The sequence below is a fragment of the Mugil cephalus genome, chromosome 12 (genome assembly GCF_022458985.1).
Source record: "Mugil cephalus isolate CIBA_MC_2020 chromosome 12, CIBA_Mcephalus_1.1, whole genome shotgun sequence".
Lineage (NCBI taxonomy): Eukaryota > Metazoa > Chordata > Actinopteri > Mugiliformes > Mugilidae > Mugil > Mugil cephalus.
The window spans coordinates 7,491,416-7,514,596 of NC_061781.1; the positions used below are offsets into that span (position 1 = coordinate 7,491,416).

General features: G+C 44.2%; 1 protein-coding gene across 5 annotated transcripts in view; it reads right to left on the reverse strand.

Moving 5' to 3' along the window:
- The window catches only part of LOC125017365 (neuropilin-2-like), an 89,195-nt gene that overhangs the window by 22,375 nt on the left and 43,639 nt on the right, over positions 1 to 23,181 (reverse strand). For all 5 annotated transcript variants that reach the window (XM_047600401.1, XM_047600402.1, XM_047600399.1 and 2 more), the window contains exons 8-13: positions 17,476 to 17,620; positions 13,739 to 13,914; positions 12,861 to 13,034; positions 11,521 to 11,665; positions 1,437 to 1,511; positions 365 to 532 (exon numbers count right to left, since the gene is read on the reverse strand). In XM_047600401.1, the coding sequence (XP_047456357.1) occupies positions 365 to 532; positions 1,437 to 1,511; positions 11,521 to 11,665; positions 12,861 to 13,034; positions 13,739 to 13,914; positions 17,476 to 17,620 (883 nt within the window). The remainder of the gene's footprint in view (positions 1 to 364; positions 533 to 1,436; positions 1,512 to 11,520; positions 11,666 to 12,860; positions 13,035 to 13,738; positions 13,915 to 17,475; positions 17,621 to 23,181) is intronic.

Genomic DNA, 23,181 nt, shown 5'->3' on the forward strand with positions numbered 1-23,181 from the left:
TCATAGGAGCTTTCTGACATTTCGGGCAATCTGCTTTGTCTCACAAAGGTGAACGGGTCAGTCGAAATTAAGGGAGACAGAAAATGAAATGAAATTCTCAGTCAAAGAACGTCAGTATATCACAGTGAAATACTCCCGAATGTCTGGATTATTATTACCGCCTGTGTCTTCTCCCAGCTGTTAGACAGGGGTTAATACGCGCCACTATCTCCTGGTGCGACAGTGATTTCCTCTGCTTCGCTGCGTAATAGCTTCGTAACGTGTCTTTGAATAAAAATAATGATTCTACCGGTTCATTCAGTGACCCGCGTTGTTTTCACTCGACGCTCGTGACGAGCATCTCCAAGGCATTTCACGTACTCACCGTCTGATCCCAGCGCCAGGTCCTGCCTTGTTCCGTGGGTGCCGTGCCCCGTGGAGCTGCTGCTGCTGACTGTGTGCAAAGTCCAGCTCATATCCGACTTGGGATCAGCTGACCAGCCGCACAAGCTCTGCTCGAAGTCACATATGGCCGACAGGGATGGAGTGGTGGCTGAGAGACGAGAAAGAAAGACGCAGATTATGAATAAAGATGCCTCATTATGCATTCGTTTTAACAAAAAAATCAACACATTGTCTCTTTTTTTCTCCACTTCAAAGTAAACTTCTTTCTTGCCAGTTTCCTCTTATGAGACGCGACGTCTTATGACTGCTACATTTTGATAGTGATAGCGTTTCGATGTTGTGGAAACAGTGCTTGTGCAGTGTGACACCGCAATAAATAGAAATGTGAGAGGAAAAGACAATGGGAGACGTTACGTGAGAAAGGGGTCTGAAGCAGACTGTGGAGATCAAACACACACGGAAAGAAAGCAGCGAAGTAAAAGGTGAGCAATAAAACGCTCAAGAAGACACATGAAAGAAAGAGAGCACAAATGAGAGAATGGGAAATAAAATGAGACGCAACGCCGTAATTAGTCAAAGTCGCTGCATTCGGTTACGCAGCAGCTAAAAAGTGAGACGCTAAAACTACACCAATGTGCATTAACTCCAGTGAGGCTACTGACCTGTAGCTGTGAAATCATATTCCCATTAAGTGTGTCTCTGTGTGTGTGCGCGACAAGGCAAGATCCTCTGGCTGTGAGAGCTTATTTTCACTCAAACAGGGCTTCCTGTGGGACTCTTGAATCTAACAGACTTCAAAGCCCAGAGGCCCTGTGGTGCGCAGTGACATCATGAGTTTGACCTTAAGAGCGTGTGTGGGTATGTGTGTGTGTGTGTGTGTGTGTGTGGAAGAGACCCAGGCAGAGATAAATGCATGCGTGTTTGCAGGATATTTGCATATGAGAGAGAGTGGAGACTGTGTGTGTAAGAGTGCTTGAAGAAAGTGTGCGTCTGTGTGTCTGTGTGTGTGTGTCTGTGTTAGTGTCTGTGTGCGTCTGTGTGTGTGTGCTTACCAGGTCTCATTGCAGGAGTTGTCTGTTCCACTCTGGGAGAGGTGGGGGTCATTGTGTCGGGTACAGTGGTGGTTTCTGTCGAGGACAAATAAGACAAACAGTTAGAATAGAATAGAATAGAATAGAATAGAATAGAATAGAATAGAATAGAACTAAGCATTTTAGGTTTGTTTTTTTTTTCAAACTCTCAAGAATTTTGACACACAGATTTGTGGTCATGCTATGAATGTTAGCATCTGGGAGCTCACAGAGCGGCCGCTAGCATTTCTGCTTTTCCGCAAGCTCCAATTTCTCCAACACCGCGCGAGAACAAAAGTTCTCTCTTCGGTTCACGTGTCGCGAGTGAGGCGCGAAGACGAGGGCCGCGAGAACTAAATGACATAATTTTGCTCTCGCAGCGGAGCATGCAACAGCTCGTAACCGGCTCCGACTCCTGACACATTTAAACAATCTAATAAGTGCAGACAATAGAGGACTTCGAGTCCTTTCATTTTTAAATGTTCACAACCGGGTCCACAACCGCTCCAGTGCACCGCATGTAAAATATTTTTGCAGCGCAGCTGTGATTTTTAACTCAAGCCAAGATTTAGACCTTACGGTAACTAATGGTGTTCGCAAACTCCTCGCTGTTGTTGTGCAGGACTGTGTATAAAAGCAGAAGTTTGTCATGACGCAGGCAGTGACAGAGAGAGCTGAGGCAGCCAGCTGGCACTTGGATGAGGACTGTGCCACGCGGCTCGGTTTATCTACTGCAGGTTGGTACACATACACACACGCACACGTATTCGCACAATGCTACGATGATGGATGCCGCACTCAAACTGACCTTGAAGCACAGCAGCATGCAACCAGTGTATGATAGATCAAACGGAGGCACACACACACAAACACGTCAGCGTTGGGGTATGCCAGTTTAACCCCAAGAACTGGTCTTAATAAGCGGTTTTCTACTGTTGGTTAAGAACGCTTACGTGGGGCTTTCCCATCTCCACACACACACACACACATGCACAGGGTGGTGAAAGTGAGTGTGAGCCTATATGTTGACGTAAGGAACAGAAGATTTTTTGGCTTACGTGGCGCAAGACTGACACCGCAAACCTCTCACCAAGTTCTCCTCACAAGCCACTTCGTTCCTACTCTTTCTATCTCTTCTCTGCCATTTGTCACAATAAATCTGACCAGATCCAGCTCTGCTTTGCAAAGACGCTGTAGACACCACCACAAAGCTCTTTCTCTACACACACACACACACAAAGTCAACATCTCTTTCTTTCCCGGCCTCTCCGGCATGTGAGTAAAATCCCATCTACTGTTGTTTCTGTTTCACCGCAACAGTAATTTTCTTCGTCATAACTCTTTCTCCCCTCCCTTTTCTCTGTCATCTCCCCCTGAGGTATATTTTGATTTCCACTCGCCCCCTTGCTTATGTCTTCCACCCTCTTTGTTAAGATTGCGCCTCTTCAGATTCTAACCGGCAGCTCGGCAAATCCGAGACTACTGTTGATTTACTGCTTGTGTACTCGTTCGAGATGTTTCCATGACTCAAACTGTGATCGCTCTGTCTGTCTGTTAGTCTTGTTTAGTGTGAACTGTTAACCTTCGCCAGCCTTCGCTAATAGCTTTGACTTAGTAGTGTCTCGGTTCCTCCAGTCCTCTAATGGGTTCTGTGTATGTGCGCGACTCTGTGGGGTTGTTTACACAGTCCGCTCGCAGTGGAAATATGTGCGATTGTTATGTAAGTCCAAACACACTTATATCGCTGTCTCAACACACACACATGCACAGAATTAGATATTAACGTTGGATAATCAGCTCCCAGCTGCTGACATTAAGCTGTTTTAATTTGATGCCCTTTACCGCTGTAATTAGCCCCCCTGTATGGACAGGAGAGGGGGAGGAATGGAGATGAGAGGGGGAGACATGGAGATGGGAACATAACCCTTTCCACCTCACACCACCATTTTCCTAATTAGTGACCACACACAGCTCCTGTCTTCTCCTGTCTTCCGCCTCCTATTTCCAACTCCACCTCCTCCACCCCTGCCTGATCCAATTTTGCTCTAGTCCCCTTTTTCCGGACTTTTCCCCCACCCTCTTCATCATCCTTCATCATACCCCTCCTCTTTTATCCACCGATTCCCCTTCTGAAGCCACAGTAAAGGTCAGTAAAATAATTTTTCATTAACATTTTCCTCTAATTATAATTTATTTTCATGATAATGTAAAAAATAGTAGAGTTGCAGAACGTTTTTTTTTTTTCTCCATGTACTGAACTGCTTTTACGGCGTAAAGGCAAGTTTAAGCCTGTAACCTCAGTCATGTTTTTAACGTAGACAAGGACGCATAAGAAAACATTATCCTTCCGTCCATGTTCTGCAGATGGGCCACCACCATCCTGAGCTTTAGCAACCAGCAGTGACTCAATCGCACACACACACAAACATCCCCACACACGCCGTTTTAAAACAGAGAAACAGAAGGTGTCATAGGCCCAAGGGCTCATTGTAAAGCTGCTGACTGGGCAACACCAAGCAGAAACAGACGAAAACTGTTCAATTATAGAAAGAGCTCTGGTATAAATCTACCTGTGTCAGCCTAAATAATGACTACTGACAGTGTGTGTGTGTGTGTGTGTGCGTGTGTGTGTGTGTGTGTGTGTGTGTCTGCGCCTGGAAAACAGAGAGCATGTCGTGGCTGCTCAGTTATCAGTGGCATGGTCCATGTATGTGCATATGGGGGTTGGGGTCCTTTGCTTAATGACTGTGTGATTGACTGACGGGTTGAAAACCATGCCCTCTTCGTTACAGTAATCTACAGTGACAGTTTACTCCTTAGATTAGCTTCAGTTGGTGGCTAGCCATACATATCTAGTCAGTGTAATTAGTAGTTCAAGTAAAAAAAAAAAAAAAAAAAAGATTTTCCTACCTCCTTATTCTATTAACTTTTTTTTTTATTAACGACTATAGCGCTGTTCAGTAGTGTTTGACGAGAAAAAATTGCTATAAACCTGCCAAAAGGATTTTCATACAAATTCTATTTGGAAGCAAAAACACAGTAGAGCATTAAGGGCTAGTGAAAGAAATCCTGGAACAATTTTATGGGGGCACTGCACTACCAAGAACGGTGCGGCTGTTAAATGTGAAAGTGTAAAGAAAGAAAGTGGCGTCGCACATTCGTAGCTCATGTAAAGTACGACATAAAATAAGAAGAGATGGTGGAAAACAGTGAGTGTGATGAAAGTAGTGCCAGGGATCTGAATGGCAAATCAAAACTGTTCTTAAAAAGCCAAACTGCAGGTTGGATTTGCATGTAGTTTAAAGCGCTAGGCTAATTATGATCCCCTCTTCTGTAGATGAGTGGTTGACAAAACGAGTTCTTTACAGCAGGAAATTATTTTCAAACTAAATGCCTAATTAACTCATTGTACTAGAAGCAACTAATAATCTCAGTTTTTATGGCAAGTTTCACACTGGACCACAAATTTTTAAGCCCATTAGACACGGAAGAAGAGTTTCTGTAACCCAGTAAAAATATATTGCTGGTATAAAAGTAAGCACATGAAAAAAAAAACACCAATAACGGAGCTTCACGTGAGGTTAAAAGGCAGAGCCCCCGGCTGTACAAGATGCTCTTTATGTCAGGAAACTACTGACAGTGAATTGCTCATTAGCCCATTGTGCAACAAACCACTGTAAGGTATGTGATTGGAATTGTAGCCTTGAGTGTCAAGGCTAAGTACGACAACAACTGAAATGATAAAAAGAAGCTGCCGGCTATAAATGGCTAAATACATCAGTGAGCCATAGTCGGCTACAAAGGAAATGAGTTTAAGTGTGGCAAAAATCATTAAGCTAAGTATGCCATTATGATCTGTGAAAAGGAGAAGGACAGCTCGCTGGCTCACCAAGCATTAATATGTTAACAAGCGCATGGGTTTAACTACTTCCAAGGCGCTAACTGTACTTTTTTTGCCACTTTTAATTGCATTTGGAAGACAGTTTGAAATGTTGTGTGTCATTACCGATACATAGGTTTATAGGGATTTCATGCGTCACAAAGATAATATCATCAATAGCGAATAATGTCATTAAAAGGCCCAACTTAGAATGAATGAATGAAGTTCTGACCAATGGACAAGGGTGTAGATATGACCTTTCCACGGATGGATGGATGGATGGATGGAAATAGACAAAAGAAGAGGCAGTCATATCTGGGAAACACTGTAGAGGCATGTCGAGCCAGAGCTAAATATTTATATTTGAAAAACACAAGCGTTTCTGCACAGAGACGCATATAAACACACAGGAATCCACAATGAACCTGAGGCCAAGCCTAAGCGTTTCCATGTGTGATATATCAAGGAGGGGAAGAGAAGGAAAGGATAAACTTAACTGTAGCGAAGTAAATGAAACATAGCAGTTTATGGTTTACAATAGCTTAACTTCTTGGCGTGTACTTGATTCTCAGGCACTTAACACTGGAACATCTCTGTAACCTGCAAACATGGCCTTTTGTCTAAACCCAAGCCAGGCGCAGCGCTACAGGGCATTGAAAATCTCTGCAGTAAATAACAATTGATTTTTTTGTCCGTCCAACACTCTGGCACATTTTGTTGTCAGACATATTGTCAGTGTCCTGTGAAAACCTGGAGCAGTTATTCTTTCAGAAACGAGCCTCTTGCTATTTTTACTTGCCTGAACTTCCTGATTTTGGCTTGATTACAGAGCCACGGAAGACTAAATGGTTGCAGGAAATAAAAACAGTTTTTGTGAACTTTAAAAGTAAAATGTATTTTTTGGCAACGAAAAAGGCTCCATATATATAATGGTCAAAGGAGAAGGGAAAGTGAGGACATGGCAAAGCATCTGTGGTGGTGGGGGTAGCTACAGACGTCTAGCTATTTATTTTATTTCTTTTCTTTTATAAAAAAAAAAAAACTTTCTCTGTGGGATAATAATCAAACATGAAGTTAAACACTAACTGACCTAAGTACTACCAAAACTGTACAATAACTCTTATCTAAGATTCTCTTTTGACTTTGGGTTCTTCACCATTTCGAAATTATGTCTAAAAAAAAAGATTTCCTATGATTTACTGTAAATCTTCTGCACACAGGCTCTTGTTATCATTGGACACTTTTCTAATCAAACATCACATTAATCTCTGCAGTGAGACGATGAGTGAGACGGGGGGAAGAAAGAGCGGAGACTTGAGAGGGTGTAACTGAGGACACATCCTACCAATCGCACACAAGAGTCTGGACCGGAGCCACAGCTCACATGTGAAAGTGATCAGTAACGCTGGACCTGATGATCCACACACACACACACACACACACACACACACACACACACACACACACACACACTTGGCTAAACCTGCATGATCTGCTGGAAACCTGGAACCGAAACACCTCCAGAATATTCTAGGACAACAACAGTGTTTCCTCCGGGGTGCCACTGTAACTGCATACATGTGTGCGTCCGTATGTTTTCCAGGTCCGACTTTATTCACATGCTAGCGACAGACAAAGTGAAAACTCTTGGCTACTGCATTTTCCAACTTAACTCCTACAAGTGCTGTTACTTCAACCTTCACTGAGCCTGGTGCAGTTTGCTTTGTCGACAATATTCCGTAACACATTCATAAAAATCTACGTTTGCTGAGGTTTGGTGCGCACAACCACACATGTTCCCTTTGGACGAGGAGCTGTCTTCCATGTTTCATTGACTGTAGATGTTGAGGTATTTTCCCAGGTCTAGCAGATCTCCAGACTGACACCCTGCCAATCACTGCACCAACCTACCACCGCCTCAACCTCACAACGACTGACAGGCAACACGAACCAGACGTTAGTCATGAAGTCAGTCAGTCATAATGCTCCTGTTGGATTTATCATTGGTTCTGTTGCAACACAGACGTAAGAAGCGTGGTTGCTGTGCTAGTCTGGTTGGAAGTATCTGAGATTTGCATGATCCCAGCAGCAGATGAATAAAGACAACCGCGGACACAAAGCCGCTTTCACTGTATCTCTGTGTCTGTCAGTGTCTCCCTGTCATTTCCCCCACGTACCCCACCCATGACGCCGCGGCGTTCAATGAAGATGAGACACTAAGCATGTATTTACACAACTAAGAACAAATCCTCGCCTTCATGCCAAACAGGTGGCGTGTTTGTGTATGCGCCTGCTTGTGTGCCTGCCAACAGCTAGGTGTGGAGTGAAAGAGATGAGAGCATAGCAGATGTTCTGATAGCTCAGTCATTTAAAACGTGAACAAAACTGGCAGCTCGTAAGCTCTCAGTTCACATCCAACAGTTGGGGAGGGGGTTACAAGACCTAAATTACATGTTGCCTCCGTAGCTAGCGTGAATGATTAGAACGAGTCCCGCAATAATATTCTGGCTTTTGTTTCTGTGTTTGCGCCGACGGTTTGGCACCGGTAATGAGATGCTAAACTATATTATTGTGTGCCCCTGGAAAGAAAAGAAAAAAAAAAAAAAAACGGCATCCGTGATTTTGGATTTCTTCATTGTAATTGGGTGCTGTGATTGTCTCTCTCATGTGAGGAAATTGTTTTACAGCCCCGAGGCCAGGTCAGTGCGATTCACTGTAAAATATGAGAACAATTCGGGGGGCCAGTAATGGAAAAGCAATTTATTGTGAGTTTGTTAAAGCTGATGTTTAGAGGATGGGGCTTGTGATTGACATCACATTATATTGCTTTGGTCTCTACATTTGAATGATGATGGTAATGCTAACCTAAAAAACAAATAAAAAAAACAAAAAAACTACTACTACTTTCACATATGGTGCGTAGATGTACAGTTGTGGGGTAAATTATTCATTTGGAAGGCTTAATAGTTACTTAGTAATGTCAAAACTTGGCAAGAAGTACACCTGAACACAAGACGATTTCTTCTTATTATATTATTATATCATAACAGCCATACACTCAATAAGAAAACAGCGACCTGACGATGAACCAGGACGTCACCAGGAGAGGAACAGGACTGAACCCAACTACTGAAAATTAGATGAGCTGCTGTGACTGCTCAACCCGCTGGAAAATGTTTGCTTATTTGTGATTATATTAACGAAGCTCGTGTTTCTGACTGGGGAAAAAACAAGGAAACTCTTAATGCAGGTGGAGCAGTTCCTCTCTGTTTGTTTTTCTATCCTGTGATTTGAATGTTTGCCTTGCGAAGCTTGAAACGAAACTTGGACATTTCGGAGCTCCTCCAATTTTACATTTAACAAAGAGTGCCCCTTAAATATTGAACAGTTCACGGAATAAAACGCGGACTTCAAAGACAATAACGGGTGGGACGGCAAGTGTTCTGCAGCAGAAGGAAAACAACCTCATTTAATCAGAGTGGGCGATAGAAAGGGGTTGTTAGTTCTTTTGCTGTTTTTCCTTCTTCCTATCTGTAACCCTGCGTGTCTCCATGTGCGCGTTTGTGTGTGCATTTGTCTCAGATTTATTTAGAGTGGCCCACTAGGGTTGAATGGCTGCGCAGTTTTGTGTGGCTGCGGCTTGTGGGTAAACAGCCGTGTTCAGCGGACTGAAGCTGATGCACTGTTGAATATTTTATTGTCTTTTACAACTCAACACAACTTTCTAGAGCGCGCACGCACACAAGCAAGAAAACAAGACTGTGTGTGTTTTGTCTTCAGTCAGATGTGTTTTTCTCCAAGTTCCATTTATAGCACTAGCAAAATGACTGGGACACCATGAGTGAGATTATGTGCTTTTTAGTATTATTATCCTTGCATCCCACATCAGTGCGGAGACAATTAAAAACCAGACAAAGCGAAATTTAACTGAATCCATTTGCTGTAAAGCCACTAAGATGTAGAATTATCTTAGTGTGTGGCTTTGACTTATTATTATTATTTTTTTTTTTACGATGGTAGCAGAAGCCGTTGCCGTGGCGTTCATGTGAAGCGGGAATGAGCCGTTATCATGTCTAATGCACGGATTACAACCAGAAGGCAAACATCTGGCGTGCAGGCGCAGACAGCCAGGCCAGCAGACGATCAGTGAAACTGCCACAGCCGAGATGTTGATGTTTGCTGCGATCGTGGAGATGAAGAAGATGGCTGCCGACGTTATGTGCACGTAGGCGCGATCACTGAAGACCGTCAGAGAGGAAACGGTGCTGGTGTGACCATATGGGTTGTAGTCAGTTTTTGTTATCTAAGAGTTAATTACTTTATTGTACGGACGAAGGTTTATTGTGTGTTCAGTGTTACCTTACTTAGTGTCAGTCACCTGAAAGACAAAACGAGTAAAGGAAGACTGTGACATATTCTAACATATGCCACACATGTATGTCCTCATTAAGGACGTAAAGGATTCCATTAAATGGGGGGGCATTTTTTTAAATGAGGCCCAGATTTAAAACCACAAACTTTAATGGGAAAAGCTGTTAAATAGATGTGAGGCGAGTAAATGGTTTTAACTGTGGAATTATTAACAGTGTTCCCTTTCAACACAAGGTTTCACTCTGAGTCGATACAGTCTCCACTGACTGCCACATGTTTCTTGGTAAATAATCAACAAATGTTATCTGAAAAGTATATTTCACTCATTCTGGAAATCTGTCTCTTGATTTGAACTACGTCAACTGCGTTTCATGAATGTTTGTGCGCCCAAATATTATCTCTAACATCACGGTGGTTAAAAACTGTGTAACAGTGGAAGCCACCCGCATTGCTCCCGTCATCACCAGCATCAGGCCTGACACATCTGGGATGTATTGTTCCCTTTGGGCTCTGGCTCTCTCTCCTTCACACACACACACAAACACACATTCACGGATGAGTACAGAAATACGAAAGACTGGGGCCATAAGTTACATCGCACAACAGCCCACTTGGTGTCCACTGGGAAGCGGGTATGTGTCATTTCCTGTTCTCGTCTTCACCTGCCACATGTCACAACCCGGCTAAAGCGGTAAGATCTGATGCCACATGAAGGGGGAGGGGGGGTAACAGCATTAAGGCTCATTTGCAAATAAGTATCTGCCATAAAACATAATTTACATTCAGTTTTTTAGATGTAATTATACGACTTCGCGACGACTGTGTCGGCTGTGATTATTTAATAACACAACATAGAAAAAAAAATCCCAACTACATAGTGACAGGGAGACCAATGTCTCCCCTTCAGCAGTGAATTTACGCAGCACATTACTATGGCCCTAGTGAAGTAATAAATGTGGCAGGATTTTTACAATGGCCTGCTTTATTCCAGGATATTGTGCAGCTGAGAAACATATTGCTCGCCGCAGCTAACAAGGCCCATGCAATGCTGGCATGTGATCATAAATGGTTCCTCCACGGTTCAGTTAACTAACATACAGGACAATGTCTGCATTTATCAATACACACACGCTACACGCAATATTTACACTAAAACTAACTTACCTCGGCTTGGTCATGAATACCAAAATACGTGTTACTGTGGCCAATCCTTCACTACACACCAGCTACATGTTAATAACATAATCACTGTGAATACAGAGTAACCCAGCTGGCCGCTAATAGTGAAAGTCCCATGACCTAGACATGTTAATCCCTGTCCAGACATGTTGAAAACCCTCCTATGGAGCAAAATGATTAACATCAGCCACCGTTATATGTCCGGAGTGCGTATAGACGCACATATATGCGTACATGCTCAGACATATAGACACAAGGCCATACACAATAGCAGACGAGAATACGCAGATGGCAGAGAGATTAACGGTGTCGTTTGATGTACGCTGTAATGTTTTCTTTCTAATGATGTTTAAGGATCATACCATGCACACAACATATATATGTAGGTATAATCTGATTTTTATGAAGATATATGCTGCATTAGATTCCTCTTGATAGTTGTTGGGGATAGTTTGCCTGAATAGTACGTTTTCAAGGCCTCGTGTTTAATGTGTTTCATCAATTAAGGAGATGACGTGAATTAGCGCGTCCGTGTATTTGTACACATCCGTATGTGTGTGCACAAGTACACCTTCCTGCAAGTCCATGGTTCACGTGTGTACGCGTTATCACACGCGAGCATGTGCGAGCCCTTACCAGGCAGGTCACAGCCGAGGACCTCCATCCTCATGCCGATCCCAGTGGGAGACCACCTCTCCGGAAACACTCTGATGTGCTGGGCCACTATCTCGTCAAACCTCCGCACCTCTGGGGTGTCATAGTGGCTGTTCCCCTCAAAGATCTGCGGGGAAAATTGGGAGAGGTCATCAGTGTCCGGAGAATAAACAGTCGCCCAACCTAAACTGTAGTCCCTTCCAAATTTGACTTCAGTGAATTTACTTTATTCCAATGGTGAAATTTATCTACGGTCAGCTCCGTGAGCTGCTTCACCGCATGACAGCTGCTTTCTCAGATAGAGATTTTCAGGGGTTTAAGGCAAAAGGAGCCAGTGATAAGCTCAACCTTATGTGACATACAGTATGTCAGGATGTGACCAGATACCACAGTGTGACCAGTGTGTTGTGTTACATTCACATCTCATTGGAAAACAAGAAGAAAACAGTAAGCCTGTCTAAAGCTATATAACACAACTAATTAGCATTGTTTCCCGGCTCGGCGTGACACGTGTCATGAAAACAACAACAACAGAGACTGTGTTACCTTTGATTTTCAAATAATCTTTGAGGCAGCAGCAGCAGCCTCTGGCGAAAGCACAAGATTTATTACAAACCTAAAACTGGCTAGACGGCAGCAATCCTTTCAAGAAAGCTGCGGCTGTGAAGGCTGTGCTATTGGTTTCATTAACTGAACAGTATCTGCTATCTTACCCATTTCAGGAATTTTCAAAACGCATACGAATTTCCCAGGATACTCATTTAGAAAGACAGGCAGATGAGAGAGAACAGGGTTTTAGCACCAGGAGAGAAGGCACTCAGTAGTACTATTAAAGCGTTTTAAGACATAGCCTCAGAAAGGAGAACGGGGTTTAAAGTGCCTTGTCTCACAGAGCGTTAGACTGCCAGCAGTGCTGAGTGGTGATGCAGGAAAGACATTTTTAATTAACACCCATGAGAGACAAATAGACGATGAGTGAACAGTGGGATGAGAGACAGAGAAAAGCAGAGAGGGAGAGTACTTAGAACTTAGAAAGAGGAAGCAGAGAGAATGAGGAGTGAGGTGATTAAAATTAATTATTATCAGAGCCGAGGATGTAATAAAATAGATATTTTCTTTCTAAAAAAAAATGACAAGAATGAGAGAGAAGAGGCAAAGGGGGAGGAGTGAGAGAGAGTGTGACAGTAGGAGAAGGGAGAGTTGAGAGACAGCTATAAATAACTGCAAATGAGGGAGAGCTGACAGTTGCAATCAGAGGACAGTGCGTACATGTGTAAGTGTCAGACAGGGAGAGATTATGAGTGCGCGTTCCTCTCCTTTACCTTCGCAAAGCCAGTCTTGCTGTCAGTGATGTAGGTCCAGTCTTTGCCGGTCAAGCTGTGAGCCAGTTTGTACTTCCTGACAATCGCTCTGTTGTCGGCGCTGGTGCTGCCCTCCAGCCCTCTCGCACCCTGGGTAATAATGCCGCGCACCATCTTGGGCACACCGAGGTCCACCTGCAACACAGAAAAACACAGTTATTATCCTTGGCTCACTCTCCGCAACCACGGAACCAATCAATTTGTAGAACCCCTGCCTGTGACTTTTCCAAGAACACGATCAATCAAACGCTGGCTTTCCACGGACAACTTTCAAACACGTTTACAGCTTCGGAACGAGGTTCCTCTTCGCACGACTCAGGTCAGTTCATGAATTCGAACGTGCGCTTGGAGATTTGTGTAGATTGCCGCCCAACAAAGCCATTTTCCTGTAACTTTGTTGCTACTGCATGGGCAGTAAATGCAATTTACTTTGTGTTTGCTTAATTAGTCTTTCTTTCGATGTGATGACCCACAAGGATAAAAGGATAAAAAGGAATATCTTTGTCCTTCGATGTCTTCTTATCATTGTGAAGCAGACATCAGAGGATGTGAGCTGGGATTAGACCATCGTGAGGCTGATTAGTTTTGTGTTTTGATGTGAGTAAACAGACCCTACCTTCTGCACTTCATCTCCAAATGCAGTTGCTTTTTTTTTTTTTTTATCAGGGAGCAAGCAGCTAGCACTGAGCACTGCTGAGCACTTTCTCAGTCAGGAACAGTCACAGTGGACAGTAGCTCCTGTGATGTTTACATTTTCCTCATACTGTGTTTTTTTTTTCTTTTAAATTTCGTGTCCTATGTGCTTTATCCATGTTGTTAGTGAGGCTAAAGTGACACACCTGCAGCCACTCCTCTCCAGCTATGGGCTGCGTCGGGTTGGGAAACCAGCCCGTCCGACTGGCCACCAGCCTGGCGGCCCCCATGGAGCCGTGGATGTCCCTCATGGAGGACGCAGAGATCTGGGAGTCAGGAAGCTGCCCGGACAACATGCCCTGAAGCTCTGAGCAGGGAGCATCTGAATGAAAAGCAGAAAGGAATGAGAATACTCGGGGTGGGAAAGAAGATTCTTGTTCATTCTTGAAACAGTTATTACATATTGATGTAGCCAAAGAAATGTCTGGAAAATATTTTTTTTCTTTTAAACTTGGTGCTTCAGAGGTTGATACCACATTCCACATATGACAGTCATTTGCCAAAAAGGCACATATTCAGTGTGACTTTGCTGCCATACAGTAATAATTATAAAATTGATATAAATTCTGATCTATTGATATGAAACCTGTGATATTAAAACATTAAAATAAACCCAAAACCTCCACGTGTAAATTCAACAAAAAAAATCACTTTGATAATCATCCGCGATATAAGTTTAGTTTAGAAAGTAATTTGAATGTAACAGGCCAGAATATGCTCTTCAAAGCCTGTTGGATATTCTCTCAATGACAGGACACAGGCCAGTTTTTTTTCCCCCTTTGCTGCACAGCTAAAACATCTTTTACAACTTGCATAAAACGGAAAAAAAAAAAAAGAAAAAAGGTTGGAATAACTCGGTGTCACTGTTTGATCTAATCTTGGAGCAAAATTCTTGTGTGGTTGTGACACAAATTGCTAAAACAACAACTGGTGTGTTACACTCCGCAGCCCTTCTGAGCTGCTTTCCATCAGCCCGTTTCATTATTTTCCCTTCCTGGCGCTGCAAAGTTGATGCATAACTTTAACCAAGCTACCAAAGGGGATTCTTCGTGGGGAATTGAGCCAGAGAACTCCCAAATGGAGGAACTAAATGAAAGTATGTTGCACATCAAAGGGATGCTGTTTATTACACTGCCAAACGAGATTTAGTCTAACAAGCATCAAAATATGGTATTTCCATGAATAATGTTGAAAACAAGGGGGATTGGGAAAAAAAAAGTGGAAAATTCCTGTGAAAACATGATGTGGCAAAAAAAAGAAGAAAGAAGCAAAGTGAAAACAGAGGATGTCAAAGGAGGCATGAAAGGAGGAAGAAAACACAATAGAAAAGGTAAGGAAGAGGAGCAAAGGGACAAGGGGGCGATAAAGAGATAGACAAAAGGTCAAACAGAAAGACGGTAAGTGAATAAAAACAAGGGAGGGGAAGATAAAGAGAGACGCTGGTGAAAAGAAAGAAAGACGGAGAGGGGAGGCTGACAGCGAAGGGTGACGGTGATTGATGGTGACATTCTTCAGGTCTACGTGGAGATGAATGTTTAATGCCGTGACGTTTGCAACTGTGCCTCGCTATAGTAAATAATGAATCAACAACAAACAACAACAGCCAGGCTCGATGAGCTCCCTCAAGCTCTGTCACAGCTGTGAGCGCTAACTAGCCAAAAGAAAATTCCATTATTGTACCGTTCCTCTCATTTTTTATTTTTTTTGCCACCATGCTTTTCGCCAGCGGCCGGCCCCAGCAGGGCTTTTAGTACGGGAGTGCAGTGGGAGTGGATGAGAACACCATCTCTACTGATCATAGCAGAAATAGTTAGATATTACACACCGGCATGAGAGCCCTTAAAATCACTCACACGCCCGCGCAGGCACGCACTAGCACGTAGTAGTTGAATCATCAAGGTCTCACGTTGGTTGAAGCCCACTTCCTCACACAAAAGCTCTGATGTTTCACCCACACATGGGCGGACGCGTACTCCCACGGTGCTTTTCCTGATAACGGGGTCTCGGCAGCAGCTGTTAAGTAGGCTCCGCCGAGAGGAGCACCTGAGCGATGCGCGCGCACGCGGCCTCTACACGTATAGCTTTACAAAAACGCCGCGCGGGCCTGGCGAGAGAAATGATAAAGGCACTAAAAATTAAATGATCGAGGAGCGAGGCCGGGGCCAAAACGAGATTAGGGAAGACGCGGCGGAGGCGGGGCCGGGGCGGCGAAGACGCGAGGAAAAGAGGGCGAAATGAGGGAGAAGAGGGAGTGGAAGCTGTCAGCAAAAGGCGGCGGGCAGGAGGACGAGGGGGGGAGCAGAGGGGAAAAACTGAGCGGACGCTGAAGAGAGATAGGTCGGAAGTGAGAAAGAAAGTAGAGCAGGAGACATAAAAGTGTGATTTAAGTTAATGACATGTCACTGACTGACTGCTTTATGTCTGCCTTTATAGGCCTGTGTAGGGCATTATCACATCCCCCCTGGCAGTGTGTTGGACTGTGTGTCTGTCTGAATGTCTGTCTGTGCGCGGGGAAAGGAACAGAAACATCCTGGCTGTTAGCAAGTGTGTTTGGAGTTAAAGTGTTTTTTTTTTTTCCCTGGGGATTATCGTCATATTTTTTTTTCTTTTTTTTACTGAAGCTGCAGCAGAACAGTTTGTTTTCCAAAGGTTCACTTATAGGCACCGAACTCTGTCATCCCTCTTTTACAAAAGGCGAGCCGGTCTGAAAAGTGTCAAGATTTTGCATATAAAGTCAGTGTTTTCCTCGGGGGCCGTGATGGATTGCAGGAATCGCGAGGCGGCAGAGACGGGCAATAGGCAGGGAAATGGCCCCAAAATAAAAAAATAAATGGAAAAAGGGGCGAGAGAGAGTAGTGAGAACAGTAGGGTGATATATAATGCAATTTCAGGTGTTAAAATAGAGTAAAAAAAAAAAAACAAAAAAAAAACGATCGGTCGCGAAAGCGCAGACAAGATACCTGATATATTCCACATCCCTGACTCTCCATCGTAGATGCGCGCACACACACACAAACACAAGCAGTATCATATTGTTTTGGTGTGACTGTGATTTGTGTGGGTGCTGAAATAGCCCTCCTGGATAAGAGCGTATCTGTCCCTCTCAATGGCCGCTACGATGGAGGCAGAGAGGCCCTAACCTAATAATGATACAGTAGAGCCGGGACAAACACACACGTGGACACACTCGAATGGATAGAAACCCCCTCTCTTTCCCCGGCTCTGCACGCGCAGACACACAAACACAGACAGTCTAATTAAGTTTTATCTATTTATAGTATTGAGCTGATTATGCTGGTTGAAATCGTGTTTGTTTGCCAGGGCTGCAGATGAAAGCTGAGAGCCTGTTACTCTCTGATGTTATCACCCACACATCGCACTCTAGTATTATTCTATTAGGGCCGAGTGTGCCTCTTTGCGCGTGCGCGAGCGCGCGGACGTTTGCGCGTGATCTGCTGCGAGTGGGAGACGGGAGAGAAGGGGGGGATATGTATATGAAAGAGCGAGGGCAAGAGCGTGAGTGCACGCGAGAGTGGGTGTGTTGAGTGATTGTGAAAGAGAGAAACGGATGAGAGGAAAGCATGAATAGACCTGTGGACAAGATTGACGGACGGACTAAACTGAGGATTTTTTCTCGTCTGATTATTTAAATGAAATAAAAAAAAATTTAAAAAAACCCTTTCACATTTGCGTGCTCTGTTCCAGGATATATTTTCTAAGGGAGTTATTTTTTGCACTGACTCACCTTCTGACCTGGTGTAAAAGCCAATATATCACTGGTACGAAACTTGACAAAATGACTACTGTGTGATTCACGAGAATCCCAGGAAGAGACTGACAAGGACAAAAAAAAAAGAAAGAAAAAGTGCTATATCTTTCTTACCCGTGATCTGACAGCCGTAAAGCTCGAACCTCAGTGCGATGCCGTTCTTCCACGTCTGGGGTCTGATTCGCACGAAGCGGGCCAGGACCGGCTGCGGGATCCGATTCAGAACCACTTCTGTGGCATCGGTATTGGCGTAGAAAACCTGTAGGCGGAGAGGAAGGGCAATATTTAATAATACCACATTGTTATCTCACACACACAGGAAGGGCAGAGTGAGTGAGCTGCAACATATGAGCTCAGTGTGGATAATGGATAAAGCTCGATATGGCTGGAGTTGTGCAGCGGTATCATTTCTATATCACATCTATATAGCGCACATCGGTTTCCGTGCAAGGACACTGGAGTCAAGCCTCATATAATTGCTGGAGAAACACTAGAGCTATAGGGCCAGGTTGATATTAAAGTGCTGTCAGTTTGTCTCTTCACTACCTTGGGCCAGACTGAAATATCTAAACAACTAGAAGATTTTCTGTGCTCTGATAGTGTCTGGAGACCAAACCAACCTCCCCTGCCCAGACTGTTTTTTGTGTTAAATAGCTGGGGGACTGGGGTACACAGAAATCTACTGTGCTGATCAAATTGTTAGGAATAGCAGGAATAGCATGTAAAAAAAAAAAAAAAAAAAAAAAAAAAACTGTGCTGTTTTGGTGTCTGTATCGGATTAAACACAACACAATGAAATCCAAACTGCATGTTACCACAACCACATTGAGAATTCAGATACAAGTCTAACTTGAATGCATACCCTGATTACCCTGACATTTGATATAAAACTTTATTTATTTCCGCTGCACTGTGTGTGGTAACTAGTATAATGTAGATAGTGGGCAATATACCTCCTAAACGTCTTCTAGCTTCCTTTACAACTGTTTCATTCATATCAGATGTTTGCAGTCTGAATAAGCATGGAGGTGGGGTGGAAATACATTTGTATGAAAATATACTGTAAGTGATGGGACTGACGTGGTTATGACCACAGTTTATTTAAGATAATACAATTAAACATGAGTTTCTCCTCTATGTGATTACGTACATTGAAGTTAATGGACAAAATGAATGAGTGCAGAGAATTACTTACACACACACACACACACACACACTACACACACACACATAGTCTGAGGGCATGCAGTGTGTAATAAATCAAAGATGCAAGTATGTGGGAGAGCATCCTCTTCTCACGTCCTCTTGACTCAGCCACACACACACACACACACACACAGAAATACATGCAGGGAAACATCTGAACTTCTTCATGCAGTGCAAAGAAAAACACACGCTGTCACCCCTCAATGCACAAATACACACACTATACAGTGCTTCCAGACACAACTGTCTCTCACACACAGAGACCGTCTTTCCGGTCTCACGCGTTGCCCTCAAAGCTCTTGTAACCCCCTCCACACACACACACACAAAATGGAAAACACACAAAGACTGATCAAAGGAAGCTGAATGCAAGAGCACGTGGCCGACAAAAAGACGAGCTCTTTTTGTCTCTTGACATCAAGACTTTATATCTCTGTCTGTCTGACAGAGTGTAATGTCTATCTCTTCCTCCGCCTCTCCCTCTCAGACAGTCGTCTCTGTTGGGCTCTCCACAGAAAACGCAGCTGGGCTTCTGCTCCTCTCCCTATCATTTCACTTCCTCCCCTTCTTTCTGTCTTCCTCCCCGACATCTCTATCTTCCTTTCTCCCGCTGCCTTCATGATACTGTGCGCAGCTGTGAATGCATAAAATGATCCTTTTTCTTTCATCGCCACGGAAAGCTGGTTTTCCTCACTACGCAGCGCTCGTTCTGTTATGTTGCATTAGTGCCGAAAACACAGCATAGCGTGTCTATTACAGAGCTCAGTAAGCCTTATTCAACAGAGCCAGAGGCCTTGCAATTACTTGCTTGGATACGCATTTATAGATGGTTGCTTTGTTTTAGGTGTGTGTGTCTGCAGGTCTGTGTGTAAATACATTATTTTTTTTTTTTTTTGTCGGTTCTCGGGGCATTAAACCGCAAGACCCATCGGCGGTGACGAAATTTGGATGAGGGGAGTGTCTGACTTGTGGGAACAGAGGCAGGGCCTCTGGGCCAGCTGGGAATTGAACCCGTGACCCAGTGGGTGAACAACACAAAGTAAGCCCCAGTGAACTCGTGCCCTCGCGAAGGCCTTCATACTGGAAACTGTGACCAGTTAAATGATGGGAGAAAGAAAAATGCCCAAAGGCCCCAAAAGACTTAATGGGATTGTGGTAGCAGACTGTAATTACAAGTGTGTGGGTGTGTGTGTCAGAGTTTGTCGGCGTGTAAAAGTGTAATTATGAAGTCTCACTCTTAGGAGTTGGGGGCTGGAGGGTGCTTTCTGATTTCCCTTGGTGCACGGCGAAACATTTCCTCAGCACATGTACGCACACGCGCACACACACGCGCACACTTCTATGTACTGTATGTCTACATGGGAGTGTATGTAGTGTATAAATCTTCTGGTGTATGTTTGTGTGAAGGTCTAATTTGCCGCAATGCTATTTTGTGTGTCTGAGTGTGCGCGGCAGGCCTCTGACGGCCGTGTACGTACACGCTGTGCTCTGACACGAACCTGGTGTCCTTTATTTCTCAATTAACAACCATGTTCGGCTTCACCAAACAGAGGCTCTGCTTGAGACTGCTTGATGTACCATTACTGTTGTTCTGCGGCCTCACGAGTAAACTCTTTCAACAGCAAGCTGAAAACACGAGAAGCCCTCGCTAACTGACTTTATGGGAGCCGGCGAGAAATTATTTCTTAAATGTTGATAAGCTGACCTTATCGTAAAAACTTTATTATGTACACCGATCAGGCACAACATTATGGCCACCTGTTTAATATTTTGTAGGTCTCCCATGTGTGTGTCAGGCTGCATCCTGCTGGGGATGGCTGCTGCCATCATGGAGTGTCATTGCTATGGAGTTGGGGTGTCTGGTCTGGTCTAGGTGGTTGCTACATGTCTAAGTAACATCCAGAGGAATAGCAGGTCCAAAAGTCTCCCAGGACAACACTGAATTGTCACAACATGGCTAATGTTCTTGACTTCTCCTGAGAGTGGTTTTAATGTTGTGGCTGATTGCTGTATTTTCACTGCTATAGGAGCCAACACCGGAGCCATCATTTAAAGGCAATTTGTGTAATTCATTATTTGTTGAACTGTGATAAACAGCCAAATGCAAACTCAGGTTTGACCTTTTTAATTTCCAGAACATCGCTTGTCTTCGTTTGGAGGCCGGCACAAATTGTGACACAGATCAATAGTCCACATCACAATGAGCAGTTTAAGGGAATGATGAAAAATCACATCGAGTGATAACGGATACCACGGGGGGGGCGGTGCACACTTACTAAAGAATATATTATTATTCCTGTAACAGCTCCCAAGTTGTGGTTTGCAGCGAGACTCCACAGAGAGGAGGTGAAAGGTGATATGTAGCATCCCTGAGGTCTTAAACCCCTAAATTCACTGTTAACGGGCTCTGTCTAAAAGGCTTCAATAATAATCAGCTAATGGACTACACCTGCAACCCAGCTCAGGTTATTAAGTGTGTGCCTGTGTGTGTGTGTGTGTGTGTGTGTGTCTGTGTGCGTGTGTGTGTGTCTGTCTGCGTTTGTTAATGGTCCGGTGTTTCCACCTATGTTAGCTGACACCAGGAAAGGTGTAGGGTGAACAGATGCTTACCTACGCATCCCTCCCCCCTCCGTCTCCATCTCATTCTCTCACCCACACACACACACACACACACACACACACACACACACACACAAAGACAAACGCATGTAAGCCTCCAAGAACAAGGAGAAATGTTGCTTTACAAAATACAACAAGAAAACTCTCATTTTCAGTTCAAATTGTCTGGATGAAGTTCAAAGGTGCCAGACACTGACTGAATACACCTCCATTTACACAGGTTCCTTCCACTGAGTAACAACTGAGAGCAGGGTAGCTGATTTGGGTGCTCTTATGTTGAAGCAAAGGACAAATGAATACATTCTCTTCATGGGAAAGTAAAGAACAGGTGTGTGTGTGTGTGTGTGTGTGTGTGGCCGTGTCTAAAGCCTGCAGGGCCACAGTCAGTCAGACAGAGAGGACCAGCACAGACACACTGAATTATTCAAATGTCCGCGCTGAGTGTGTTTTCTGTGTCCATGTGTGCATCAGGTTATAAAATAGTAAAGCCCCCCCCCCCCGACATCTCCTCTCATTTCATCACACACACCCACACACAGACTTCCGGGAGGTAACCTGTCTTTGACAGCTGGATCCAAATGTGTGTGTGTGTGTGTGTGTGTGTGTGTGTGTGTGTGTGCCAGTGCAATACACAAATCTCACAAACCAAATGACACATGGCACCTTTATAATATCCCCCTTTGTCCCTTCCTCTCTCTTTCTCTCGGCTTTTCTTCCTTCATTTGTCACCAGCTCTTCTCTCCAGCTCTGCTTTGACCTCACCCTCCCTTGTGCCTCTCCCTCACCTCACAGCCTTCCTCCCTCTCCTCTGTCGTTTTATTTTCTTTCCCTCTCCTGACATCCTTCCAGGCTGTGTTGCTGAGACCTCTGATCTATCCAGAGGGATTTGTGGTCAACACCCTTGTCTGCTTTTCTCATTATTCCCTCTCTCCCTCTCTCTCTCTCTCTCTCTCCTCTGTTCACCCAGCCATCCCTCTTTCTTTTGCTCGTGGCTCCCCAATGAACACTTCTTTCCCCCCCTTTGCCTCCTTCCTTCAGTCACTTGTTCCCCTCTGAGTCCTGCTTCTCTCCCTCTGGTTCCCACCTCTCTTCCTCCCGCTGCACTCTCTCTTCCCCCTCTATCAGTTCTACTCCTTAACCTTTTGCTTGTTTCCCCCCTTTATTTCTTTCTTCCTTTCTTCCCTACACTTTCCTCCTATCAGGATCCCTATGCCTCCCTCTCATTCAACCCACGTCTCCCTCCTCCAGCCTTCCCTCTCCATCCATCCTCCCTCCCACAGATTAAAGTGGGAATAGGAGGTTTTTGGTCTTGGCTGAGGTCCAGCGTTGTAGCGGCTGCAGACAGGTCCGCCTGCAGCAATTCAGGAGGGCCACCAAACGACATTTGTACCGTGTCAAGCTAAAATGTTCCTCTCCACAGAAGGTCTCAAACACGTCAGTGCAAACACCGACACTGAAACAAGATCGTCAGTCAGCCCAGGCCGCTGGAAAATGCTGCTTTTCTCTTGTCATGTGCACTACTCCACCATCAACAGGCCCCGCGGTAATTCTGTGCTGTGAATCACCGAATAGTTTAAGTAATACAGATGAGGTCGTATTTCTTCTTATAACGCAAGTTCACATGAGCAGTCGGATGATCTGGCACTGTTGGTCAAAGGAAATATGACAAATTGCTGCTCTACTATAAAGGCAGGAACAGAGGAGCACAGAAGCATGCCTGGAATAAAAGCAAAAGAAACAGGAGCAATACTATTTGCCCATCTGTCTGTTTCATTCCCTTGTTTCTATCTGTCAGTACAAAGCAGGGCCAAATGCATGAATATGTATGAATATTCCTCTCTCCTTCCATCTAAAAAAAAAAGTTTCTGCAAGTTAACATGTATTCCATATGTCCCATCTGGTTCACAACAGGCCTTTAATGACATTATCAAATACATTACAGATCACACAAATCATGGTGATGCCGTGTGACAGCAGCGCCGCCCCTAAGGGCCG